At 39.5% G+C, this 24,366-nt stretch overlaps 2 protein-coding genes across 3 annotated transcripts; both read left to right on the top strand.

Annotated features, from left to right (window-relative positions):
- The first annotated feature begins 9,251 nt into the window (after window positions 1-9,251).
- On the top strand, window positions 9,252-12,178 carry LOC125010113. The gene is made up of 2 exons (XM_047588476.1): window positions 9,252-9,548; window positions 10,702-12,178. The coding sequence occupies exons 1-2, from the start codon at window positions 9,317-9,319 to the stop codon at window positions 11,994-11,996; spliced, it is 1,527 nt and encodes a 508-aa protein (XP_047444432.1). The 5' UTR covers window positions 9,252-9,316; the 3' UTR covers window positions 11,997-12,178.
- Window positions 12,179-12,821: 643 nt separating this feature from the next.
- frrs1a (ferric-chelate reductase 1a) lies at window positions 12,822-22,542 on the top strand. Of its 2 annotated transcripts, XM_047588578.1 has the most exons (18): window positions 12,853-12,956; window positions 13,123-13,214; window positions 14,220-14,424; window positions 14,581-14,723; window positions 14,866-14,960; window positions 15,469-15,613; window positions 15,694-15,813; window positions 16,100-16,171; window positions 16,400-16,498; window positions 17,062-17,212; window positions 18,683-18,796; window positions 19,656-19,771; window positions 19,865-19,951; window positions 20,427-20,524; window positions 20,974-21,032; window positions 21,167-21,310; window positions 21,400-21,446; window positions 22,170-22,542. In XM_047588578.1, the coding sequence occupies exons 3-18, from the start codon at window positions 14,220-14,222 to the stop codon at window positions 22,260-22,262; spliced, it is 1,788 nt and encodes a 595-aa protein (XP_047444534.1). In that variant the 5' UTR covers window positions 12,853-12,956; window positions 13,123-13,214; the 3' UTR covers window positions 22,263-22,542. The 2 variants fall into 2 exon arrangements, with proteins under 2 accessions (XP_047444533.1, XP_047444534.1); XM_047588577.1 differs by lacking the exon at window positions 13,123-13,214 and having other exon boundaries at window positions 12,822-12,956.
- Window positions 22,543-24,366: the final 1,824 nt, after the last annotated feature.

Raw genomic sequence — 24,366 nt, 5'->3', positions numbered from 1 at the left:
CAGTGCAGTGCTCGGGCAGATATCGAGCCATTAACACAGGGGAGCTAGTAAGTAACACAATGCCAGGATTGTCCAAGGTTATCAGAAGATGAAGAAGGGATTGTGTTTTAAAATGAGACTTGTAATAAACAAGTTGACATTAAAACATTTCAAAATTTTTGCCCTTTCCTTTCTTATGCATTGCTTTCACCCTCACATCAGTCTTTCAAGCCCACACTTCTTCACTACCAGTTAATTCACTTATTCCACACATGCTACACTGACACGTTTCATGATAAAGAGGGAATGCTATTCAACATATTCATTCCTCTGTGCTTTTTTTGGTGTTGTTTTTGTTGTTGTTGAGGTGAAGAAACTAGTGGTAAAAAAAAATACTCTGGCAAAAGTGTGTCAAATCTTGACCATGAAGCAGATGAGAAAACAGCTGCAAAATAAAATGTCCATTTACATAATCGGAAATGTGCACAAAAGTATTCAGGGAGAAACTGTTATTTAATGAGAGTTGTACAGTATTTGGCCAGTTGTACCCAGCTGAAATGTAGCTCTGCAGAAAGTTTTAACCTATGTTTCTTGTGACTGTCTTTTCTTTCAACAGTCACACATATTTAAGTTACACATTTTAAAACACAGAAGTGAAGTTACTTGATCAGTTTGGGATCTAGTCAATTTGCTGCTCTTCATGTTTTTGTTGTTCCTAAAGCGTTTTTGTGTGTGTGTGTCTGTGTCAGGCTGCATCCTGCTGGGGATGACTGCTGACATCAGTGTTATTGTTATGGCGTGGGGGTGTCTGGTCTGGTCTAGGTGGATGCGACATGTCTAAGTAACATTCACACAAAAGTTTCCCAGCAGGTTACGTTCAGGCTTCATTTCTATACCTGCAGCTTCAAGTCTATTTTCTCACATATAAACAGTGCCATCTGGTGGTGAAATTTGGTGAAATGCATAATCAATGAATCAATCAATCAATGAATCATAAAATCAAGCTCAGAGTTGGAAAGAGCGCTCAGATTTTTGACATATTGTGATGGTTTAAAATCTCTTAGTTTTGGAAAAAGTTTCTCTCTCTTGCCTTCTGGACCAATAATTAAAACCTCATTTTTGTCCTGGTTGTGCTGTAAAAAGTTCTCTGCCATCCATGACTTTATATCTAAAATACAGCATAAAAGGGCATCCATTGGCCCAGTGTCACTGGCGATATAGAGCTGTGCCTCCTGATGATGTCAAGTGGAAGCATATAAATATTAAAAAGTAAACCTTGGGGAACCCCACACTCAATTTTATGTGTTCTTGAGACTTATGCAGACTTAGAAAGAAACAATGATCTGAGAGATATAAATAAAAACAGTTAAGAACACAGAGGCCCACCAGGTTTCTGAGTCTGTTTAGCAAAATGTGGTGATCTACTGTGTCCAAAGCAGCACTTAGATCTAGTAGCACAAGAACTGAAAGTTTCTGCGAGTCCAAATTTCACCTGAGATCATCAAAAGGGCCGTCTCGGGACTGTGGTTCACTGTAGACAAAATGCTCGAGTGTTTCCTCAGGTAAAAGTAACGGGTCTGGTCTGTTAAATGTTGTTTTGTGATAAAAAAAAAAAAAAAAAAGTGGATCTAATGATATCAGTCTTACTACTGACGTGGTCTACAAAGTCTTCACGTGGAGCAGTTGTTGGAATCACAGAGGACTTTTTAAAAGTGGTTAATTAAAAGATTGATTGTAGAGAAGAAAACTTTATGGTTATTCTATCTGAAATGACTTTGGCGAAATGGGAGGTTCTTGCCCGTTTGATGGCATTATTGTAGGTTTTGAGTTTTTTCTGTAATATTTCATGATTGATGAATTTTTTGATTTGCGCATTTCTCTATGGGGGTTTAGGTTTGGGTTTTTAATGTTTTAATACAGATGGAGCCACTGAGTCGAGAGCTGACTTCAATTTACTGCTAAAATTGTCAAGGATAAAATTGCAGGTAAAGTCACAGCAGGAGTATTGTGTAAAATCTCAATAAAATTTGCAGCACTTCAGAGGTACGAAAACATTTTCTCATTGTTCTCACTGGGGTCTCCTGTTGGATAAAACTGGTGACATTCAAAAATACACAATAGTGGTCTGACACAGCCAGGCCAACAACAGAGAACACACAAGTTGATAGAGTTATGACCAGGTCCAGGATGTGTCTTCTGTTGTGAGTGGGCTGTGTGACATGTTGCTTAAAATCCACGCAGCTTAAAATATTTAAGCCTTCAGTAATGGTGGGATCTGAATTGTCATCAATGTGCAGATTAAAATCATCAGTTATTATGACCTCGTCATATGTGGTTTGAATTATTGATAAAAGTTCCTTTGTTAAAATAGCATCTGAGATTATTGATGCAGTTCCACCACCTCTTTTACCATTCCAAAATTTGGCGTGGAAGACTCGTGAGGACTGCCACGTTTCAGTTAAAAAGAGACAATCTATGTTGTTATCTAAAATCAAGTCATTAATGACAAAAGACTTGTTTGATAGAGAGCAGCTGAGTGTGTGGAAACAGTGAGGTAGAGAAGCAGAGAGAAGTCAGCGGTAAAGAGAATTAAATGGATGGTTAACAAGCTAACAAGCCTATTGTTCAAACATGCTTTACATTCTAAGGAAATCTCAATGTTTGATACTGTACTAGAACGACCATTTGAATGTTTTTTTTTGTTACTTTTATTAAAGTTCATCAGTGCAATAATAATAATAATATAATACAATAATATAAAATATAATATAATTTTGTAAAAGAAAAAAAAAATCATGCCAAAGAATTGTGATCTCAATTCTAAACAAAAAAAAGAATCGTGCAGCCCTAGTGTGAGAGTTGTAAAGTGGAGTTGGGGGTGATCTGATGATGGCGTCAATCTGTCAGATCTGAGAAGTGGTTGGAGAAATGAGAAGCGGGGACAGTGATTCCCTCATTGTTGAGGTGATCATAATATCAATTTTCTTAACAGGCTTGTAGCACTGCAAGCATATGAGGTACTGTTGTGAAGCTCTTTTTCTCCTGCAGAAGACTACTGGGTCCAAATATCCTTTGTTTTGGCAACCCATCGTTAAAGTAGGTCGTGAAAGTAGAAAGGCCGATGTTGGCTGGTGTTGATTTCTGACAACGTGATTTGTTCAAAAATGTCACATGACCGGATATTCTGCCAGTCTGAGTTTATCTGTGAGGGACCTTTAAAAATGCTGTGAAGTCTTATCTAAGAAGAAAATTACACCTCAAATTTTGCAAGAAAAGTCAAGGAAAAACCACATGAAAGACAGGGGAATTCAGACTCATCTGAGTTCATCTGGCTGTAAAATGGAGACGAAGGTGGAGACGGTCGCACTGATCAGCAATAGCTCATCATTCATGTTTCACGCTTGAATTAACTAACTGAAATTCTAAAGCTGATGTTTTGATATTATATACGTTAATATGATTGTATGAAAGCTTTAAATGTTGTTTTCACAAAATTAGCTTTTCTGTCACTCTCAGCCAGAAATCTCCACTTCAGCAGCACTTACACATACCAAACTTTCCAGCTTTATTCCAACTACATTCAGGTATTTACAGAGGGGATTTTTTATATTTCATTCAGAACCTCATTTATATAGCATTTTACTCACAAAAACATGCAAAATTCAATTGTTTTGGCCTTTTGACAGTATTTTGTGATTTATGGAGTGATAAAAAGAGATATGCAAAATTCCCTCTGTAAATACCTGGAAATCTAATATGTTAACAAAATGAAACATGATTTTGAAACTCACTTTAGCCATTATTCAGATTTCTGTTCCGGAAATGTATGCAAATTATGGCACATTTAGCATTTACATACTTAGATAACTCATAATTTGCATGTTAAATGTAAATACACAGACACTGGAGAAGTTTCATGGTGATTTCTATTCTAAAAATTTTACCCTATTCCCCTGTACCGCCTTAATTTGGTCCAAGTCCCATCCACTAACATAGAGGGGATGGAGTTCATGACCTACAGTGCAGCCAGACACCTACTGGCTTTGGTTTCATTCTTGAGGAGTAGTTTAGTCCTTCATCTTTATAAGGTATATTACGTGATCTCACAGTGCTGATTGCCATGGCAGTGGGCCTGATTCAGAACCACTGGAGAGTTGGAACGGTCTCCTTCAGCTGTTGGTATAGCTACTTCAGGATACAATTGTCCTAAGGAGGAGGATTTCTCAGTAGTGAGTAGACATGTGATTGAAGATAAAGAATGTAAAAGTTAATCATTGAGCCACTTACTTCTGCTCCTGCTGGAGGGATAATTCTCATAGTGAGAAATGGACCCCTGCCAACAGATGCCGGGCAGTGTTTGTGATGGAAAAATAGCAGTAAACCACAGGCCACATGTTTTTTTTAGCAGATATTTTAACTGATTCAAAAACTTTTTAAAATATGTTTAAAAATATTTTTAAAGGGTTAAATAGAAAGCACTGATGCCTCCCAGCAAGAAGGTCCAGGTTTGAGTCCAGCTCATGCCTCTCTGGGTGGAGTTTGTTCTCCATGTGTCTGTGTGGGTTTTCTCTCGGTACTCCAGTTCCCTCCCACACCCAAAGACATGCTCGTTAGGCTGATTGGTGACTCTAAATTGACCCTAGGTGTGAGTGTGAGTGTGAATGGTTGTTTGTCTCTGTGTTAGCCCTGTGATAGGCTGGCGACCTATCCAGGGTGTACCCCGCCTCTCGCCCAGTGACAGCTGGGATAGACTCCAGCAACCCCCCCGACCCTGGTGACGATAAGAGGTAATAGAAAATGAGATGATAATGAGGTTAAATAGAATTGAGTTCAACATAATTAGTGATTTTAGACAAATGTTGTAGATGAATGATTTTTGTAGGCTTTCACTCACAAGCATACAACTTACAAACCATATATATTTAGACTTTGTCCCAAGTGTCGTTATTTTAGCTGTTTACCAAAACATGTTCAAGATACAGTTGTATACTCAATACGGACTTAAAGTGCAGGCTCTCAGCTGTAATTTGATGGTATATCCAAACTGGAGGCAGGGTTTGGAAATTACAGCTCTTTAAAAATGTAGCCACCTCTTTCTCAAGGGACCAAAAGTAATTGGATCTCATCATTTCAGTAGGTAAAGGTCTGGAGTTGATTCCAGATGTGGCAGCAGTCAAAGGACATCTCCTGAAAGTATAACAGACCATTCTGAGGTTGGACAAAAAGAGGAAATCCATCAGAGGGGTAGCGGAAATGTTAGCCGTGGCCAAATCATAAGCTTAGTACATTCTGAGAAACGGAAAACACACTGGTGAGCTCGGGAACTCAGTGGTGGATGACCATAAGACCCTTTCCACTGTGAAAACAAACACTTCACAAAATCCACCCAAGTGAAGAACACTCTCCAGGAAGTGGGTGTATCGATATCCATGTCCACCATATAGAGAAGATTTCATGAGATATAGAGAGTTCACCACGAGGTTCAAACCATCAATCGGCCTCAAAAATAGAAAGGCCAGATTAGACTTTGTCAAAAAACTAAAGAAACCAGCCCAGGTATAGAACAGCATTATTAGGACAGATGAAACTAAGATCAACCTGTACCACAATGATGGGAAGAATGAAGTATGCAGAAGGCTTGGTATGGCTCATAGTCCAAAGCACAACACATCTTCTGTAAAATATTGCGGTGGCAGTGTAATGGCATAGACATGCAGGGCTTCTAATAGTACTGGGTCACTGGTATTTATTGATGATGTGACAGAAGACAGAAGTAATGGATGAATGCTAAAACATATAGGGATGTACTTTCTGTTCAGATTGAAATGCACCAAAGTGTATTGGACAGTGCTTCACAGAACAAATGGACAATGACACAAAACATACTGCCACGAGTTTTTTTTTTTTTAAGGCAAGAAAGCTGAATATTCTGCATTGGCCAAGTTACTCACCAAGATCTCAACCCAAACAAGCATGCATTTCACTTACCCAAGACAAAAGCTAGGGTATGAAGACCATCAAACAAGCAGCAACTGAAGACAGCAGCAGTAAAGAACTGGCAAACCATCACAAAGGAGGAAACCCAGCATTTGGTGATGTCCATGGTTCCAGGCTTCAGGCAGTCATTGTCTGCGGAGGATTCTCAACGACATATTAAAAGATGAGAAGACAGTGTATAAAAATGATTGTAATTCCTAATCATTTCATAGGATATTTTTGTCTGAACTTCAATGACATCTTAGTTGTTTAATTTAAATCTAATATGGTGGCATTTAGGGTCCAAATAAAGATTGTGTCACTGTCCAAATATATATGGGTCTAATTGTAAATGATTCTCAGGTGGTATGAAAGGAAATGATGGAAACTTTTGTCTGGTATAGCTAATTAGAAGCTCCTCTTCTTAGAGCTGCTGCTGTAATAAAGCCCATTCCTGCTTGTTAATGTACTCTTAATGAAAACATATCCAACAGAATTGTTGTTTAACACCTTTCAGAAAATTTCACCAGATCATTTCACATTCTTCCATTTTCAGAGACAAATCCCGGATCAATGTCAGGTCAGGATTTTCTCCAAGGAGCAGCTTATTAGGACACTGATTTTCTTGGAGAGATTTCCAGTTTCCTGTTAATGTTTAGGATTCCCACCAAATGAGTAACAATTCAGCAGATATAAAGTGCATGTTTGATTCTAAGCATAAGATGACTGGCTAAATCAGTCTGCCGGAGAATGAACTCATCTGCCCCTCTAATGCTTGGTACTGTATAGTGGGTGGGATGGAGTGTCCATCATGGAGAGCAGTTTATCCAGCGTCCTCCTGTCCCTCACTGAGACAAACGTCTCCAAATCCCTACTAATCCCGTCCAAAAATGTTCTCATTGGAAGAAAAACTCAAACACAAAATGTAAGCATGAGTAATATCAATGATTCACTTGCATGTGAAGCCTTTGTTGTTGTTGTTGGAGGGAAAGGGTCTCAGGCCCTTTTGGGGCCAATCTACTGAAATGGGAACTATTTTTCTCCATTTTGCTCTAGATCGTATATCATACTCACTTTTTGCTTTATTCAAATACACTAGTTCGTAGCCTGATAAGTTCTTCCTTGTTTGTATCAGATAACAGAGGCATTTTTTTGCAACTTCCAGAAAATTAAAACACAACAATAGTTGAGCCACTCCCCCTGTCTGTTCTACATACTGTGTGTTTCATTTCATTCAGACCATTGTACTTGAACAGACCTATTCTGTGTAGCTTTATGTCGTTCTTCTGGGTGATGCAGTTTGCGCTGACGATCGATCACCTCCTCGTAATGGACCACAGCTCTTTCAACGAATCCCAATATTTCTTCCGTAGCAGCAGTTAGCCGCTCCGTGATAAACTCTCTCAAAATTGGAACTACAGACATAGTTACTTCACCCGCGAAACTACCTTTTCTGCGGTAAATCGATAGGACTGAATTTTAGCTGAGTGCACACACACACTCAAAACTATAACGTTACCTACGTTACATTTAAAATAAACTACTTCCGGGGGATGTCTCATTGCCAACTTCCGTATGCGTAATTGGCATAGATATATACCGTGACTGTATATACTAGATAAATACACGAGAGTAACCTTACTTCACTGGCAAGGCCACGCTCCCTCATGGGTGAAAACAAAGGAGACGTTGCTGTGTTGTGTATTCTTCTTCGAACAACAAAAGATAAAACTCTGAGATTTTCTCTCCTCCCCTCAAGAGAAATGGACTTATCAATTAGTCTACTGTTCTACAGTAGCACACATGGAAACAGAAAACTAACTAAAATATAAATGACAACACAGCTGAACACCAGTCTGTTAACGTACACAATAACATACAGACACACTGAAGCAGTCTGTCAGGCAAGTAACAGCAGCACGTTTAACACGGCCTCAGCATAGCCTAGGGCTGGGCGTTAATGGTATTTTTTTATTTTTTATTTTTTCGTGTGATATGAATTTTTGATATACCAGCATACCGGTGTATTTGATTACACAGCATTTAGAACACTGCCCTGCGAGACACTGGTTCCTACCAGACTATTTTCTATGCTGCAGTTTACTGCTTCTAAATATGTATGGTGTGATTGCATCATGAAGTAGTACATTTTCCACTTGGGTGTTTGTCTATTCTGTGTAATATGTGATTGAAACCTGTATGACCAATACTCAGACGTGTTATAATAATTCTCCCGCATGTCTTTGTATTTGATATAGATGAGTGTCGGCTTTGGCCAGAATGTCCACATGCTCATTTCCTTCCACACCCACATGAGCAGGGACACAGATGAAATCTGTGAATACAAGCCCTTTCATTGATTATATCCATTTGGAATGCTCACCTCATACACACTGGAGTATTCTGCATCTACTATTACTTGTATTTTCCTGTTGAGTAAGAAGTCCAACACCCAATTATTCCACCAATTCCTAGTGATTTCAAATTAATGACTAGTCCTTCTTTCCAGGGCATATGATTTTTCAACATCAAAGAAAACAACATCACCACTTCCTTGTTGGTCTGTGCTTTCTTGATGTCTAATTCCACACACAATACTGAATCCAATACTCCATTGTTTTCTGACCCCTACGGATCCCATTTTGATGTGGAGACAGAAGAGCTTTACTTTGTAGGAAATATGTTAACCTTTCTGTGACCATTCGTTACAAGATTTTGCACATATGTGGTATCAAGGCAATAGGTCTGTAGCTAGATGGATCTGAGGGGTCTTTTCCTGGTTTTAGTACTGGTATTATTGCTTGTTTCCACACTGAGGGAAGTTGACCAGATTCCCAAACCCTAAACAACCTAAGTGGATCATCTCTCAGGTGTGCCAACATTTTGTAGCATACACCACCTTTTCCAGGAGTAGGTTGACAAACACTAATGAACGCTCCTCTCAGCTCGAACATACTAAAAGGCAGGTCTAACCAGACTATGATTCGACCATAAAAGGCTAAACAAAACAACAATGTGTGGAGTGTGAAATGACATAAAATGTGGAACGCATATTGCTACACTGTAGGAAACACAGGGAGGAGCGAATAAGATTAATGGGAAAGATGTGGAATATTGAGGCTGTATTGGAAACGGTAGGAGAGGGGGTAAAAGATGTACAGAGAGTAACTGTAGAATATTTGACACAGTGTGACGGTATTTGATATTTTGACGTAATGTCCAGGTTACTTAGTCCGATACAGTAGGTGGCGCTATGCTCCTAAAGACATGGTTGCTACCTACCAACAAACGAAGAAGAAGAAGAAGAAGAAGTAGTGCGGGACATTCAGAGACGAGAAGGATTTATTGCACTTTGTGAGAAATGGGTTATTCATGCTGCGTGAACGGATGTAGCAGTAATTCACACAGCAGAAAAGTTGATCGTGGCATCAGATTTTTCACTTTTCCCACCTGGAAAAGAGGCTTCGGGAAGCAGGTAGAGAATATAACGAAGAGACGTCGGACTGCATGGGTTGCTGCAGTGAAACGGAAGGACATCACATTCCACAAAATGTCTTCGTATGTGCGTGTTTGCTCCCGGCATTTTCACAAAGGTAAGATGTTAAATATCCAAAGGCGTTTAAAAGGCAACTGGACTTACAGAAGCCACTGAAGCATTTTCAGTTCTAGGGGACTGGTGAGAAGTTGGGGTAAAACCCATCAGATTCAGCGGTCCCCCTGCACCCGAAGGACAAAGGACACTCCTTTCAAGATAAGAACGTCCAAATCTTAGCTAGAGAAGACAGGTGGGTTTAAGAGAATCGTCCGATTGGAGAAACAAAAAACAACTGTTATCATTCCAGGTTTATTGCAAACTATTTAGAACATACAAAAAGTAAGTTGTCAAGTCAACTTTTTTGTTAATGCTGACATGTGCAACACAATACAGGATTGAAAGCCAAGTCTTTGAAGATCAAAAGTCTGAATCACTGTGGTATTGTTGTAATCAAAGTTGGCACACAGTTAATTAAAAGATTGTGTTGGTTGAATCCTATGACGACTGTTGTCAATGAAATCAGAACAAAATTAGATAGTGCATGCAGCATTTCCTCAAACATAACTCATACAGGCTCAGATATATTCTGCCATCAATTTACAATCCAGTCCTAACTTCTGTCCCCAAGAAGTTTCAACCCCATTCACACGAGCCGATAAAACCCCGGGTCGATTGCCGGGTCATTTGACCCGGGTCGACCCTTTCACATCGAGCAAAAATGTGCTTGATGTGAAAGGGGCTTTAGAATACCATTCATAGGGAATGAAATCTAATCGCAGGTAAGTACCCAGCTGTTAATGGCAATTAGTTGCACCAGTTTCTTGTTTCTTACAGAAACAAGTCAAGCAAGTTTCTGATTTTACCCACAGAGTTTCATATTTAAACCTCAACTTCACAGTCCCTTAGAACTGAAGAAGCTACTCGGAACGAGTGGCAAAACATCTTCTCAAACCTCTACAAGTCCTATCGCCTTTTTAAATGCTTTTACTATGACCTGGAGAACCTTCATAGAAATGTTGTTATATAAATAACAATATTATGTTGTGGTCAGCTGTCTCATAAAGTTACGGAAGACGGTCAGCAGTGGATTCATTTTTTAGCACATTGTGTTGTTGATTTACTTTTCAAAGGTGTTCTACAAACAGTATTAAAGGTGTTATATGATACACACGCAAATTCTTCTTCTTCTTCTTCTTCTCATGCCATTGTAGGTCAGCCTGCATATGAGATGCTGGAGACTGACCCAGACTGGGCTCCGTCCCTACATCTGGGCCACACATCGGTTAAGCCCACAGACGCAGCACGCGCTGCAAGGCGAAGTCGTCGGGAACAGCTAAGGAAGAGCAGGGCGCAGGCAGCCAAGACAGGCGTCCAGCAGGCGGGAGACATTGTTAATGAGGTGACACAGGAGGCTGCAGAAGACAGTGGCCCGCTACAGAAAGACGTGGGGAAAGAGGAAGCTGCAGAAGTCCTGCTAAGCTCTGGGCATGAATCCCACAACACCAACCAGGAGGTTGACCAGACTGAATGTAACTTGTGCATGCTCATGTGTACGGAAGTGAACCGTCTGTTAGAAGAGAACCGAGAGCTGCGGCGTGAACTTGATGAACTCAGGATCTCTGATGACTTCTTTGGAGAAGATGATGAGAAAGTGAAGTACTATACTGGTCTACCAAACCTGGTAACCTTCATGACTTTATTCAATTTTTTGCTGCCGCTCATGTCCACCCAAAACAAAGTTCTGACTCCATTTCAAATATTCTTGATAACCTTCATGCGCCTCAGATTGAATCTACCTGCAGAACACCTAGCCCATCTCTTCCGTGTTTCCCCAAACACAGTGAATAGTACATTCAGTGAAACTGTGTCATTTTTGTATGTGAACCTGAAGCGTGCTATTGTGTGGCCAGATAGAGACACTTTGCACAAAATGATGCCTCATCAGTTTGTGGAGGCCTTTGGACACAGAGTAGCAGTGATTATTGACTGCTTTGAAGTTTTCACAGAGACACCATCAAATCTGGAAGCACCTGCCAAAATGCTTTCCTCCTTCCAACGCAACCACACCATGAAATATTTGGTCGGTATTACACCCAGGGGAGCTATTTGTTTCCTTTCAAGAGGATGGGAAGGCCATACAAGTGACGAACATTTAACCCTGAACAGTGGCTTTCTTGACAATTTGTTGCCTGGTGATGTTGTGTTGGCTGAAAAAGGTTTTGAAATACAGGAAAATATAGGCATGTTGTGCGCAGAGGTCAAACCTCCAGCCTTGACAAAAGGCAGCTGTCAGCTAGCTGCCAGAGATGTGGAGGAAACTGGAAAAATAGCACATCTGAGAACCCACATTGAAAGGGTGGTTGGAAATTTTAGTCAGAAATACAAAATATTAAGTGGAGCCATACCCATCAACAAGATGCCATGTGAAGGTGAGGATGTCACTCTTTTGGATAAGATTGTCACTGTGTGTTGTGCGCTCACAAACCTGTGTGCAGTTGTAGTTTAAAGTTATAACAGCTAAATCAAGTGTTAAGTTTCAGACTGTATTCTTCACAAAAAAAAAAAAAAAAACACTGAAAACATGCAGAATAGTAAATTAACATGTGAAGTGATCTGTTTGGTTTTGTATAGTGTTTGAGTTTTTAATACATTGCAACCTGCTTTAACAATAAAGTATATGACATTTTACATAACTCTGGTGTTATTCACTACTGTTCTTCAACATGCAGACGACCCAACGCTAGATAAATCAAATAAAAGATTTAGAGAATATTTGAAGAAGTGTGTATGAGCTTCAAGGGATTTATAATTTCTTAAGCAGTTATTCCATATACCGGATATTTCATGATGTCCAGTGAAGAAGTTGGAGGCAGCAGTTCTGCGTCGGAGATCCAGCTGTTTGCCCTCCGGTCGAATGGACTGATATTTATAGTGACCGACTTGGCCAAGTACCTGTCCCTAGCGTCTTTGCTGAGTTTGTCTCGGTATCCGCTTGTCTTTCTTCTGTTTTTCTATCTTCAGTTAAACCTCCCCTGTTGTCTGCTCACATTTTGTTTGTCCTCCGCTAACCATCCTAAATGCAGGCGGGGGGCGTGTCATTCGTGTGACTGAAAAAGATTATGCACAGCTACAGTCCAGTCAGTGGGTCGATGTAGTTTCCGGATCTTAAAAATAACATGTAAACACGAGCAAATGAAAATGCTCAGGTGCAACTGAAAATTAGTTCCACCTTTTCTCCGCCTTTTCTCCACCTTTTCTCCCCTGGACTGACAAGTCATATCTGGCAATTCCAAAAGTCCATCTATCGGGCTATAAAACCTCTACAACATGACACTGTGCTACCTTTGAAACACACTCAAGCAGACAGCCATAGACAATTACTCATAGTCACGCGCATATGTAGTCACTCTTATAATATTGGTTATTCCACAGTTGAGACAGTTTTTCCTTCTTCTCGAGCAGAGAGGTGAGTACAACAACTACAGTATATTAAATGTTCTTTTGTGCAGAAATACACAACTCATATGAGCTGCATGTGAATTGTACGATCTTTGTTAGCCTGCAGGTTTCTTAACAAAGTCAAGGTGCAGAGTCTTCTTATTGGAATGTTTTTCATTACCAATGTGTTGCAGTGATTTGGACAGAATAGAAAATCTCCTCCTTATGGTTTGTCATCTCTCTGCTTCTTCCTGCTTGGATACATTGTGACCTGGAAAACTTAGAGGTGACTCTAAGTCACGGAGCAGGACGTTTTGAGGGGATGAAACATTAACTAATCAGACTATTTGGTCAAAAGTACACACAAATAATTAATTAGAAAGCACTAGAATGTTATTTATATATGTACTGTATAAATTCAGCATATATTGGTTTGAGTTCAGTTGTACTGTGACTATGTAACCCCTTTATTGCTCATATGTGGTGCATATGATAACTAGTGAAAATATGCCACCAAGACAGGCTATAAATTCTCTGTACATTTGCCCGGACGTCTAGAAGTTTGCCATGTTAACGTTACGAGTCTGAACCTGCTTTCAGTGATGGGATGAAACTATTTAGTCCAACAGTATACTTACAGTAACTTGAATTTTAAGGCACTTATATATTACCTTTGACCTTATACCACTTTTTTACTACTCTACTCCTTTCACAGCTCTAGTAAATTTTTTTTTTTTTTTTTTTTTTTTTTTTTTTACGAGTGCACATGTATGTAAAATGTAGTGATGTATTCACAAAGAGTACAGCAGAAATCATCAGTCCATAATAATGACTAGTTAAACTGGTGTTTCATGTAAAAATGCTAAATATTTAATGATAAATTCAGTTTTGCTGCATTTCCTTTGAGTTCTCTTTGAACACGTGACGGCTTTGTTTTATAAGTTATTAGTTAAATTACTTAATTGTTTTTTATGAAAAGAAATAATAAGACATTAGCAAATAGCTAGTTGTAGCCATAGTTAAACTTCAGATTCACTGACTCATTGTCATTGAGTCAACTTTCTCTCTCTCTTTAGGTCATTTAAATTCCATTGCTTCTCCCTCAGTGTTTTTAACTTTTAACAAGCAAGATCCAAAGAAAATATTTTGAGTGAATGACTACCTCCCTGATTTACACTTTGATGTTGAACAAGGAGCAAAACCCTGCTGATCCTTAACTACTTACAAATGTTTATGAGGGCGTTTCTGTATTAACTCACAATCATGCTGCAGCTTATATTTTATCCCACAGATGTGTCCTGTGGGCTCGTGGTGTCTCATCTTCTTCTCTGTCTTGGGGTGTTACTGGGTGCCAGCAAATTGCTATTCTAATGGCAAGGTCACAAAGTCCTGTGGCAACATGACACCCCAACATGGTGGCTCTGGTCAAACTGCCCAGAGCCCCTACTGGATAAAAACCAACACCACCACGTTCAGTCCTGGAGATCACATCCAAGGTAATTAATGCAAATACTGCAAATACCAAACTTGTGTTACAAGGTTTTAGAAAAAAAAAATCCCCCATAACACATTCTTTCATTTGGAAAAGAAAGTTCACTGCACAGACTTGATATATTTATCTTTTAATACTTATATTAAAACATTGTTTCTAGTCACCCTGTCTGGAACAACATATTTTGAGGGGTTCCTGCTTCAGGCCAGAGATGCAGCTAATCAGAGCTCAGTATCTGCAGTTGGAACCTTCACCCTGACCAATTCGAGCACAACGCAGCTGCTCACCTGCAACAATCACCAGGTGTCACACAGATACTCACAAAGGCACAAACTGCTATGAGAAAATACACAAAATAATCCTTTTAAATAGTACGGAGAAAAAAAAAAAAAAAAAGGCGGATGAATTTGAAACTGTGTGTGCGTGTCTGTGTGTGTGTGTCCAGGGCTCAGCAGTGAGCCACACAAGTGATGCCAGACAGACAGAGGTGGTTGTCACCTGGAATCCCCCTCAAGATGCTCCGGGAGCGATTCAGTTTTTGTGAGTTTATTCCACGCTTTAATGCTAACGATATATCTAACTGAATAGCAGCTACACTGACCAGAGGTTTACAATATTCTGAGGTGAGGTCCTGCACCTTTTGAATGGACCACCATGGGAAAATATCAGAAAAAACTACGGTCAGTGGTCAGAGAGCATCAAGGACTGTCCACCCATAAAAACAAACCAGTAGGCTGTTTGCAGGCAGCTTATTACAACCCACCGTACTGTTTTATTGCTAATGCATCTTGCAGGGCTCAGGTTTTCTGTGGGTGTGACCAGTATGGATAGGATCAGGAATGAGAACATGAAATGGACAGATCATGTGAGATGTTTCAGAGATAAAGTTGTGAATGTCTCTTTCTACTGTAACAGGAACAGTTCTGTGCTGTCTGTCAATGATACTCAGTGTACTATCACTTAAAACAGATACAACTAAATAGTTTAGAATGTTACTTGTTTTCAGTTCATTTTGGTTATGTGTCTGTCTACATGTTTATTTTCCCAGTGTGACTGTAGTTGCGCACTATAATAAATTTTGGGTAAAGCAACCTGGACCAGTTATCTGCCAACATGGTGTTACTCCCTGCACACCTCAGTCCACCACAGCACCGACAGTACCAACAACCACACCCTCTATCCTGCCTGGACCGGTGAGTGTTAGAAAATATGAACCATCGATTGTGACCGTGATTCCCCTAAAGTGACTAATAATCTGATCTTGCGCTTTCAGTTCACGTCTGATGGCTGCGGCCAATCGAAGTCTTGCTTGTTGGACCCTCCGGGCTGCAATCCAGTCCGTGATAGTCACTGCTTCTTCCTGTCCATGTCTACAGAGGGACCAGACAAAACGGTTTGATTGTTAACCATAAATTATTGGTTTGATTAGCCTGTTATTTAAGGGGACAACAGAAGATTCAAGGTCTAAGATGGGATAGTAAAAACAGACCACACAATGAAATTCTTACTTTGCAAGTGTGCGCTATGCTCAGGCTCCTGAAATGCTTCTCAACACAATGTATTTTAACACGAACATTCAATTTGCCACAGTGTTCAGTTCCAGGTAAAATGCTTGGTCATGTGATTTTGGTGAAGTTTTATGGAATGACAAGACTGATATACATCGCTGTTCTCTGCAGTCTGTGGTTTTCGAGATGAGTGGCCCACAAGAGGGATACATGGCCTTTGCTCTGTCATGGGACACATGGATGGTAAGCTTGCTAGTTCTCCAGTGTAATAATATTTTGCATGAACTACACAGTGCCAGCTCCAGTTCAAATTCAAGTATGAAAAATGGACTTACTCCTTAGTGCTGCACAAGCTTTGAGCAACATTCCCTCATGAACAATTTATGTTGCAGCTGTAGCTCAAACTATATTTTGTTGTATGTACCATATACAGTGTATGCTTAATATTTATACATGTGTTTGTGTTTCTAGGGCAATGATGATGTGTATATCTGTGTACAAGACGAGGACAAGGTGTCAGTGAATGCTGCCTATGTCAGTGGAAGAACGCACCCCGAGGATGAATCACAGGTAACAAATCAAAACACATTTGGCATTACCACATGGAGGCTTTACCTGAATGAAGATAATGATAAATAAGCAGAAAGTATGGGACAAAACAAGAGAGCAGAGGTTAAAAGATATAACTGTAAAGCAAAATGAAAAGAAACTTGACTAGAGACAATTTTTCTTTAAAAATATTGTCTTGAATGAACACTATTCTGTTAAACATTAGAATACATAATAACGGCTGTATGTTTTTGTGTATATTGTGTACACAAACTGAAATCTTAAAGTTTAGTATAGTTTAGTATACCACAAGGGTTTCCTAATAAGGCGTCAGCAATGGCAAAAAAAAAAAAAGTGAATTTAAACGAATAATACTAACTGTGGTTCCATGCCCGTTTAAAACAAAAGCTGTGCTGACTGATCATATCTGGCAACCAGCCCTACGGAGATCCCCTCATTTTTTCAGTCTTTGTATTAAACTAAGCTCTTCAAAGGTCCAAGTGAGGCACAAACATAACAGCAACAAACAAACAACAAACATGTCAAAGAATATGTTTCCCTTCCCTCTCTCTGTGTGTTTGCAGACTGGTCTCTCGTCAGTGTCGTGGCGACTGTCAGATGGATCGATCCAGTGTAAGTTCAGTCGACCAGTCAAATTAAGCAGCCAGGACCCAGCCCGCTTTGACCTGGACCAAGAGTACTTTGTGTTCCTGGCCAGTGGGAAGGCTCATGATGGTAAGAGACTGTATTGTATGCACACAGATGTCTCCTTGAAAACTTAAAGTCTGCTGACCCCAGCACTCGACCTGTGTCTTATCTGTTCACTTACAGTTTTCATCCGTTACAGCTTGTATGATCAGCAACATGTCTCAGAACGGGTGTCAGTTTTATTAAGGCAACAGGATGTCATTAAGATAAGATAAGATAGTCCTTCATTTTCTCCCACAGGGGGGATACAGCTTTACCTGTTGATTTGTTGCTTAGTCTGAGTTATTTACATCCTGGTTTATAAGGAATTGGCCTTGAAAGAGTTAAGTCATGGGAATGTATAACACTGCAGCTTCACTTCAGCTATAAAGAGCGACATTTGAAAAAGTTTGCTGTGTATCTTAAACCACAATTAAATACAGTATGTCTCTGATACTGCCATTCATTACCATCTTGGCAACTGATACCAATGTCAGTCATTATCAATTGCATGATAATCACCCATATACACCTATCACATTCATGAGTGATGACATTTAGGTAGCACTGCCATACATAAATATAACTGTATCTTGCATCTTTGCTGTGCTTGTGGAGTTTTTTGGTCGAGTTACAAAATAATATTTTGTGGCTCTTAACAGTGTTCATGCTCTTGGCATAGTAATCTCCTGGCCCTGGAAGCTGGCTGTGGATTGGAGCAGTGTTTCAGCAAGGAATATCTTGCTTAAATGATTGCACAAGGCTTCGTGATTGAAATAAATGCCTTGTTTTTTGGGGTATCTTTATGTCAAATACTATTGCAGCATGTGTCCTTGTGTCTGGCATCTCAGGGCCTCTTCAGACGTTGCATTAAGAGCCGATCTGGGCAATCTCATCGCAAGTGGCCAGCGTAAAAGACAGGGCTGAACAACCACAGGACACATTTGAAGGTGGTCTCACGGTGCATGTGTCCACCTTTGATAGTGTGAATGCAATGCATCCTGGGTCCTGCTCAACAGGGGCGCTCCTGTATAAGAGGAGTTTTTCCTTCTCATAATAAGTGCCTTTTATAATATTCTGTTTTTGTAGCTGTTAACTAACTGATGAGTAAAAATTTACAAATGAAAGTATCAAATCATATATCAGCACAAGGTTAATTATTGATGCAGTCATGTTGCATAAGGAGCTGCGTGTAAATAAGTTATGTATTTCCTCAATCACCAGTGTCCTTATTTCTGTTTATTACCGGAGATTACATTGGATATGGAGTTAAATTTGAGTTTTATGCAGGTCTAACTAACGTCAGGATGGAGATCATTAAAGTCATGATGCACACACATAAAACAATAGTTCTGGAGCAGTGCTAGAAATCTACTGGGGGAATAAAAAAAAATATATATATATATATATGAAAATTGTGTAATCAAGTACTTTTAGACCCCTGGTTCACATAGACTAGGATATTATTATTCTTTGAGGATTTTTTACAAGCAGCACCTTTGTCTCTCTGTCCTGCAGGTAATATAAGGAGACACAGACAACAACCATTAATCTCCACTCACAAAAAACGTATCACTGGCCCTCCAGAAGTCCTCAGAGGCTCCCGGGGACCAATGATTATGAAAATGCATGGTGAGTAGAGCTTACTTGTTTACTTTTTACAGTTAGTTGCAGACTGTACAGTCACACAATATCTGCTAAGAACCAACAACTGGACCCAGAAGCAGGACCTTGTTAGTCAGGGTTTTATGTTAAGAGAGTGAATTGTGAGTCAAAGAGGTAGCTAGAGAAGTGGACTTGAACTGAACTCCTAGGGAAGCATTGCAGGCTGGAGACAGAGTTTGGCTTGTGTGTGAGCATCAGCTGGTTGTGGCTGGCTGGATTGTCAGGACTGGCTGCAGGTAAGTTGAAGCATGAGAGATAAGGTTAATGGAGCCGAAGACTGATAGAGAAAAGGCATTGAGCTGAGAGCTGAGCAGGAGAGTGGGTGATGTAAGTGGCAAGACCAAGTATGATGACCCAGGAACCTGGAGCATATAGGAAAACAAGGGACAACGGACAACAAAACTTGTGAAAGACTTGTCCCTAGCCTTAGTGCCACATTAATACAGAATCAAGTGACCAGGATATGAATACTGCCAGAGCTTGATGAGTGAAAGATTGTGAGATGTCCAGGTGGACTGACTAGAGAGACACAAAACACACAAAGACAGAGAGCAAATAAGGAACCGACAACAGGAAGCACGAGTTGAAGGAAAAACATGGTAGATGCAACAGGAGTGCAGACCCAGGACCATGACCGTTATGTGGCCTTGCACTTTATGTTTCTTTTCACATTATCTACCTCTGTCTACAGGACATGTAATAAAACATTTCATTATAGTATTAGAATAACTTAGCAAGCAAGTAATATCAGTCGGCTAACTTGTTTCAGGCTTTCCAGCCTATCTAGTGAAGCTCAGTAACTGCTGAATCATCTCTCCATGTCCAGGTGCACTAATGCTGTTAGCCTGGATGCTAACAGGAAGTGTTGGTACCGTCATTGCCAGTTTCTATAAACCTGATTGGCCAAATCAGAGTCTGTTTGGCCAGAGAGTCTGGTTCCAGGTGGATATGCACACATTATCACACATTAACACACAATCTAATCAAAAGGAGTAGCAGTGCAAATATATATTGCGTGTGTGTCTCTCTGTGTAGGTTCATCGAGGCCTGATGATGTTAACTGTGACTCTGACCGTAGTAGCCTTTTGCCTCCCATTTGGTTACAGGAAAGGCTGGAGTAAGGTAGGGCACACACACACACACACACACACACACACACACACACACACACACACACACACACATCAAAATACCTGCAGCTCGAGGCAATAAGAGGACTAGTCAACATTAGGCTCCTGTGACTCAAACTTAATTTTGTTTCATGAAATAGGAAAATGCCCTTTGTTGCTTAATTTATGGCAGACAGAAAATCACACTCATCCGGACATTTTAAGTGTAATGGATGGGTGGATTTTAGAAGTCATTTCATTACCAGGAGTAAATTCTAAGGATACTGTTTTGTCAATTATGAATGCCCTCCTCTCTGAACCACCTTATAAAACAAATCTTACATTTGTGTTAGATGAATCTGTCTGCAGTGAAGACTTTTTAAAATAAAAGTGCAAGTCTTGTGGTATTTATTCATTAGAATGGCTTGTTTGAACCTGCAACCAGTCACTGCTGAATTAATTGTTGTTGTCTGTGTTTTGGTGTGCAGCATGCAGGTGCTCATCCCTATCTAGGCTGCTGTGTTCTGGTTTTATCTCTGATTCAGCCAATATCAGCAGTGTTCAGACCACCTCCTAACTCTGACAGGTAACACTATTTACATTAACTAACTAACTAACTTTTAAATTTTCCAATGACATTTGAATGATATCAAGACAGTCCTCAGAATATGGATCTCAGATTTCCTGAGTTTTCCAAGTGTTAGGAATCCATACTTTCAGTTGTTGTCATGGAGGTCTACATCAAAACCTCCTCAATAAATGACATACAGCTTTGTCTGTATGCTTTGTTTGAGAAATGCCTCCACTACAGCACCAATGCATCACTTAATCATGGACACGCCTGTATCTGTCATTTAAAATGGGTCTTCTTAACTGTACCCCAAACTGACTTGCATCACAGGTTATATTTTTAAAACTCAGTTCTCCTTGTCTATGCTTCCGGGTATGCATAATACATTTTTTTTTTTTTTTTTTTTTACTTTTGTCAGTTGCTACAGTGACATTACTGTACACTAATTTGGTATCTCTGTCCAGGAGATTTATCTTTAACTGGGCTCACTTGGCAGTTGGCTCTATGACTGAGATCCTGGCAGGTAGGTCTGCTCAGACACATTCCCCAATATAAAGAACTGGACCAGCACTACACGTAAAATCACTAATTTCTCAAGGCACTTAAATTGAATTTATAATCTTGTTATTTTTTTATTTTATTTTTTTCTCCGCTCAGTGGCAGCAATGTTCCTAGGACCACAACAGTCATCTTTACTCTTACCTCATCCATGGGTAACAAAGGTTTTGAGTGGATATGTGGCATGGCTGTTTTCATTCCGATTCCTCCTTCTGATGCACAAGTACTTTTATAAAAGAAAAGGTGGGTAACTTATTACTCTTTGTGTAATATATTTGGGAACATTTATTTTGAATTGGATGAATAATAACTCATATCTGTTTGACCTGCAGCACTGGAGTCAGATGAGCAGGGAATTCTTTCTGGGCAGACTCGCCAGGTATGTGCTTACAACCCATACCTCATTTCTAAGTACATTTTTTATTTTTCTTACAGTAATAATATTTTCTTAGAACCAAGCTAAAATCTGTCATTTTGACTTGTGACACTGGTGTAATTCATATCATTAATAATTTATTACAGTTAGATGCACCTGCTCCAGTCCTTATGCTTCAGAGTCTTTATTTGTGTTTGTATGTTGCCTTCAAACTTGTGGACTCATGGAAAGAAGCCATTGTGCAACTATATTGTAATATATATATGTAATATATATTAACCTACCATTTACGGTTCTATCTATCTATCTATCTATCTATCTATCTATCTATCTATCTATCTATCTATCTATCTATCTATCTATCTATCTATCTATCTATCTATCTATCTATACAATGAAACTTAATCTAATATTGTACACACTGAGGCACAACAACATTCTGTAGCCAGACACCACAGGACACCCTCAGAAGGTCCATGTCCATTCTCTGATGAGTCACAACTGTTTTGGCCTGTGCAGGAGACACAGTTTATGATTATTTCATGTGGAGGCTATACCATTGATAGAATAAGGGGATATCACTTGGACTCTGACTGAAAGCATTTTCCAAGGGCATGACCAAACATGCTGAATGAGACAGGTTTCATAACTGTAATGAGAAATGTTTATGTGGAACAGTTCAGCGATCTTGGGATGGCTCTTTCTAATTTTCACTTTTCTTTTCAGGGGTCTTTCATAAAATCCATCATCTTGGCTCTCTTGGCTTTGGGAAACTCTGGCTTCTTGATTGCCTTGCTGGTTTCTATTGGTAAAATTTAACTTGTAATGGCAAAACAATATAAATAAACATGACATATTGAAAGGTGACTTTTCTAATGGAAGACTTAGACTAGTTCCAGGTTCTATGTTCCAAGTCCGTACTCAACTTTAATATCAATCTAATCATATTTACCTTTTTGTAGTAGTTTTACACTGACTTCATACCCAGATTTTCAGATTCACAGCATTATGCTATTTTCAGTGATTATTAATGTTTCATAGTAGCACTTCTATGCCCTCACTGAATTATTCATTAAAGAAAACACAGGAATAAGCAAAATAGTGAATCACTGATGCTCCTTTCATTTGAATATCTTTTAATTTTAGGGCAGTTGATATACATTATTCAAAAGTTAAGAAACTACAGCGCTGCCCATTCATTCCTATATATCGGTCAGAAGCCATTTTGTTGATTAGGGCATAGGTCTTCAACAGGGGGTCTGCAACCACTAGGGGGTCCACAGGGGTACTGTATTTTATATATGTATATATATATATATACTACTATCTCTCAAGATTTTCTCCAAAACAGTCAATATGTCAAGCCAGATTTTTGTGTTTCTGACGTCGTTGAAGAAGCATACTATGTAAAAACAGTGCACTATAGTGGAATTATTTATAGCCTAACATACCTCTACCGAGTGGTAGAGATGGCTCAACCAGGTTGATTTAAGTTAGGCATCCCTCTCTTTGTGATATTGTGTCCCAACATGTGATCAACTATTTGGCTGAGCGGGCAGTTTTAAAGTTAAAACTTGAATCTGTCAATTATTTTATTTATCTGTTAATAATATACACACGGGTAATAATAATGTAATAACTTATTACATCATTGGCCTGTTAAAAAAAATCTTATTCTGGTAATGATACACCAATATCATTTTATTTAACATTATATTATTGGATATAACTATGATAAAATCTCTCTCTCTCCCTCCTTCCATGTATTTGTATATTTAACTTGATGGTTAGAATGATTTCTAGTCCTGTCTGCTGCTCCTTAGCCTATCACGTTATCTCCAAATGAAGATCACAATTGTTTTTCAGTTTCAGATAATTCCCACTAGATGTCAATACTTGACTTTCTTCTTTTCCAAAGTTCCTTGCTTTCTCTCTAACACACGATGAAAGGTAATCACTGATTAATTTTCTTCAGTTAATTTTGTTAAAATTCTTGCATATACCGCACGAAATCTTAAATATTTAGTGGAAGAGGATATAACATTATTGAGAGTGTACTCAAAGTTAACTGACTATAGCTAACTGTAGGCTACTTATTAGCATTATTAACTTTTTTGACTGACTTGTTTGTCAGTCTGGAAGCTGAAGTCCCACAGAACCTTGGCCCTGTTGTTCTAAACCACCTTGGGTCTGATCTACTCCAATAGATTCTGGCCTCTATTGCTCTTGTACTGTTCTTGTGCTGCCATGATTAGTGCCTCTGTGCACTCTGTCAGTTCAGTCTTTTCCAACCATTGGTAGGTTTTCTCGATATCTGCCACTTGTTCAATTTGACAGTGGTACATGCCGTGTAGGCGCTTGTTCATCCAGGTCGCCTGCTCCTCTTCCTCTGAACTCTCTTTGGGTTTCTGTTGTCTGGGACATTCTCTTAGCAGTTCGTCATTTGGGGACATTTTCTTGATGTACTCTTGAATTTTGGATGTTTCATCCAGGACTGTTGCCTTGATGCTCACTAGTCCTCGGCCTCCCTCTTTAGCGTACAGTCTCAGGGTGTTGGGCTTGGGGTGAAACCCTCCTTGCATGGTGAGGGGCTTTCTTGTATTGATATCTGTGGCTTCTATCTCCTCCTTTGGCCAGCTTATGATCACAGCTGGATATATGATTACTGGTAGTGCATACATGTTGATGGCTCGGATCTTGTTCTTACCATTCAGCTGAATTTTCAGGACTTGCCTGACACTCTGGAGGTATTTGGTTGTGGTTGACTTCCTTGTGGCCTTCTCATGGTTTCCATAGCAGTAGTGATAGTGCATCTCCCTGTTATATGCTGCACTTGATGTTGATTTGGGCACTATTAGCCACTGGGCATTGGTGTTTTGTGATGGCTCTCTTTCCCATATGCCCGTCTGGTATTCTTCCACCT

This window comes from Mugil cephalus, chromosome 7, assembly GCF_022458985.1.
Source record: "Mugil cephalus isolate CIBA_MC_2020 chromosome 7, CIBA_Mcephalus_1.1, whole genome shotgun sequence".
Taxonomy (NCBI): Eukaryota; Metazoa; Chordata; class Actinopteri; order Mugiliformes; family Mugilidae; genus Mugil; species Mugil cephalus.
Note: the sequence above shows the minus strand (reverse complement) of the source record. Positions and strands in the feature narration are given on the sequence as shown.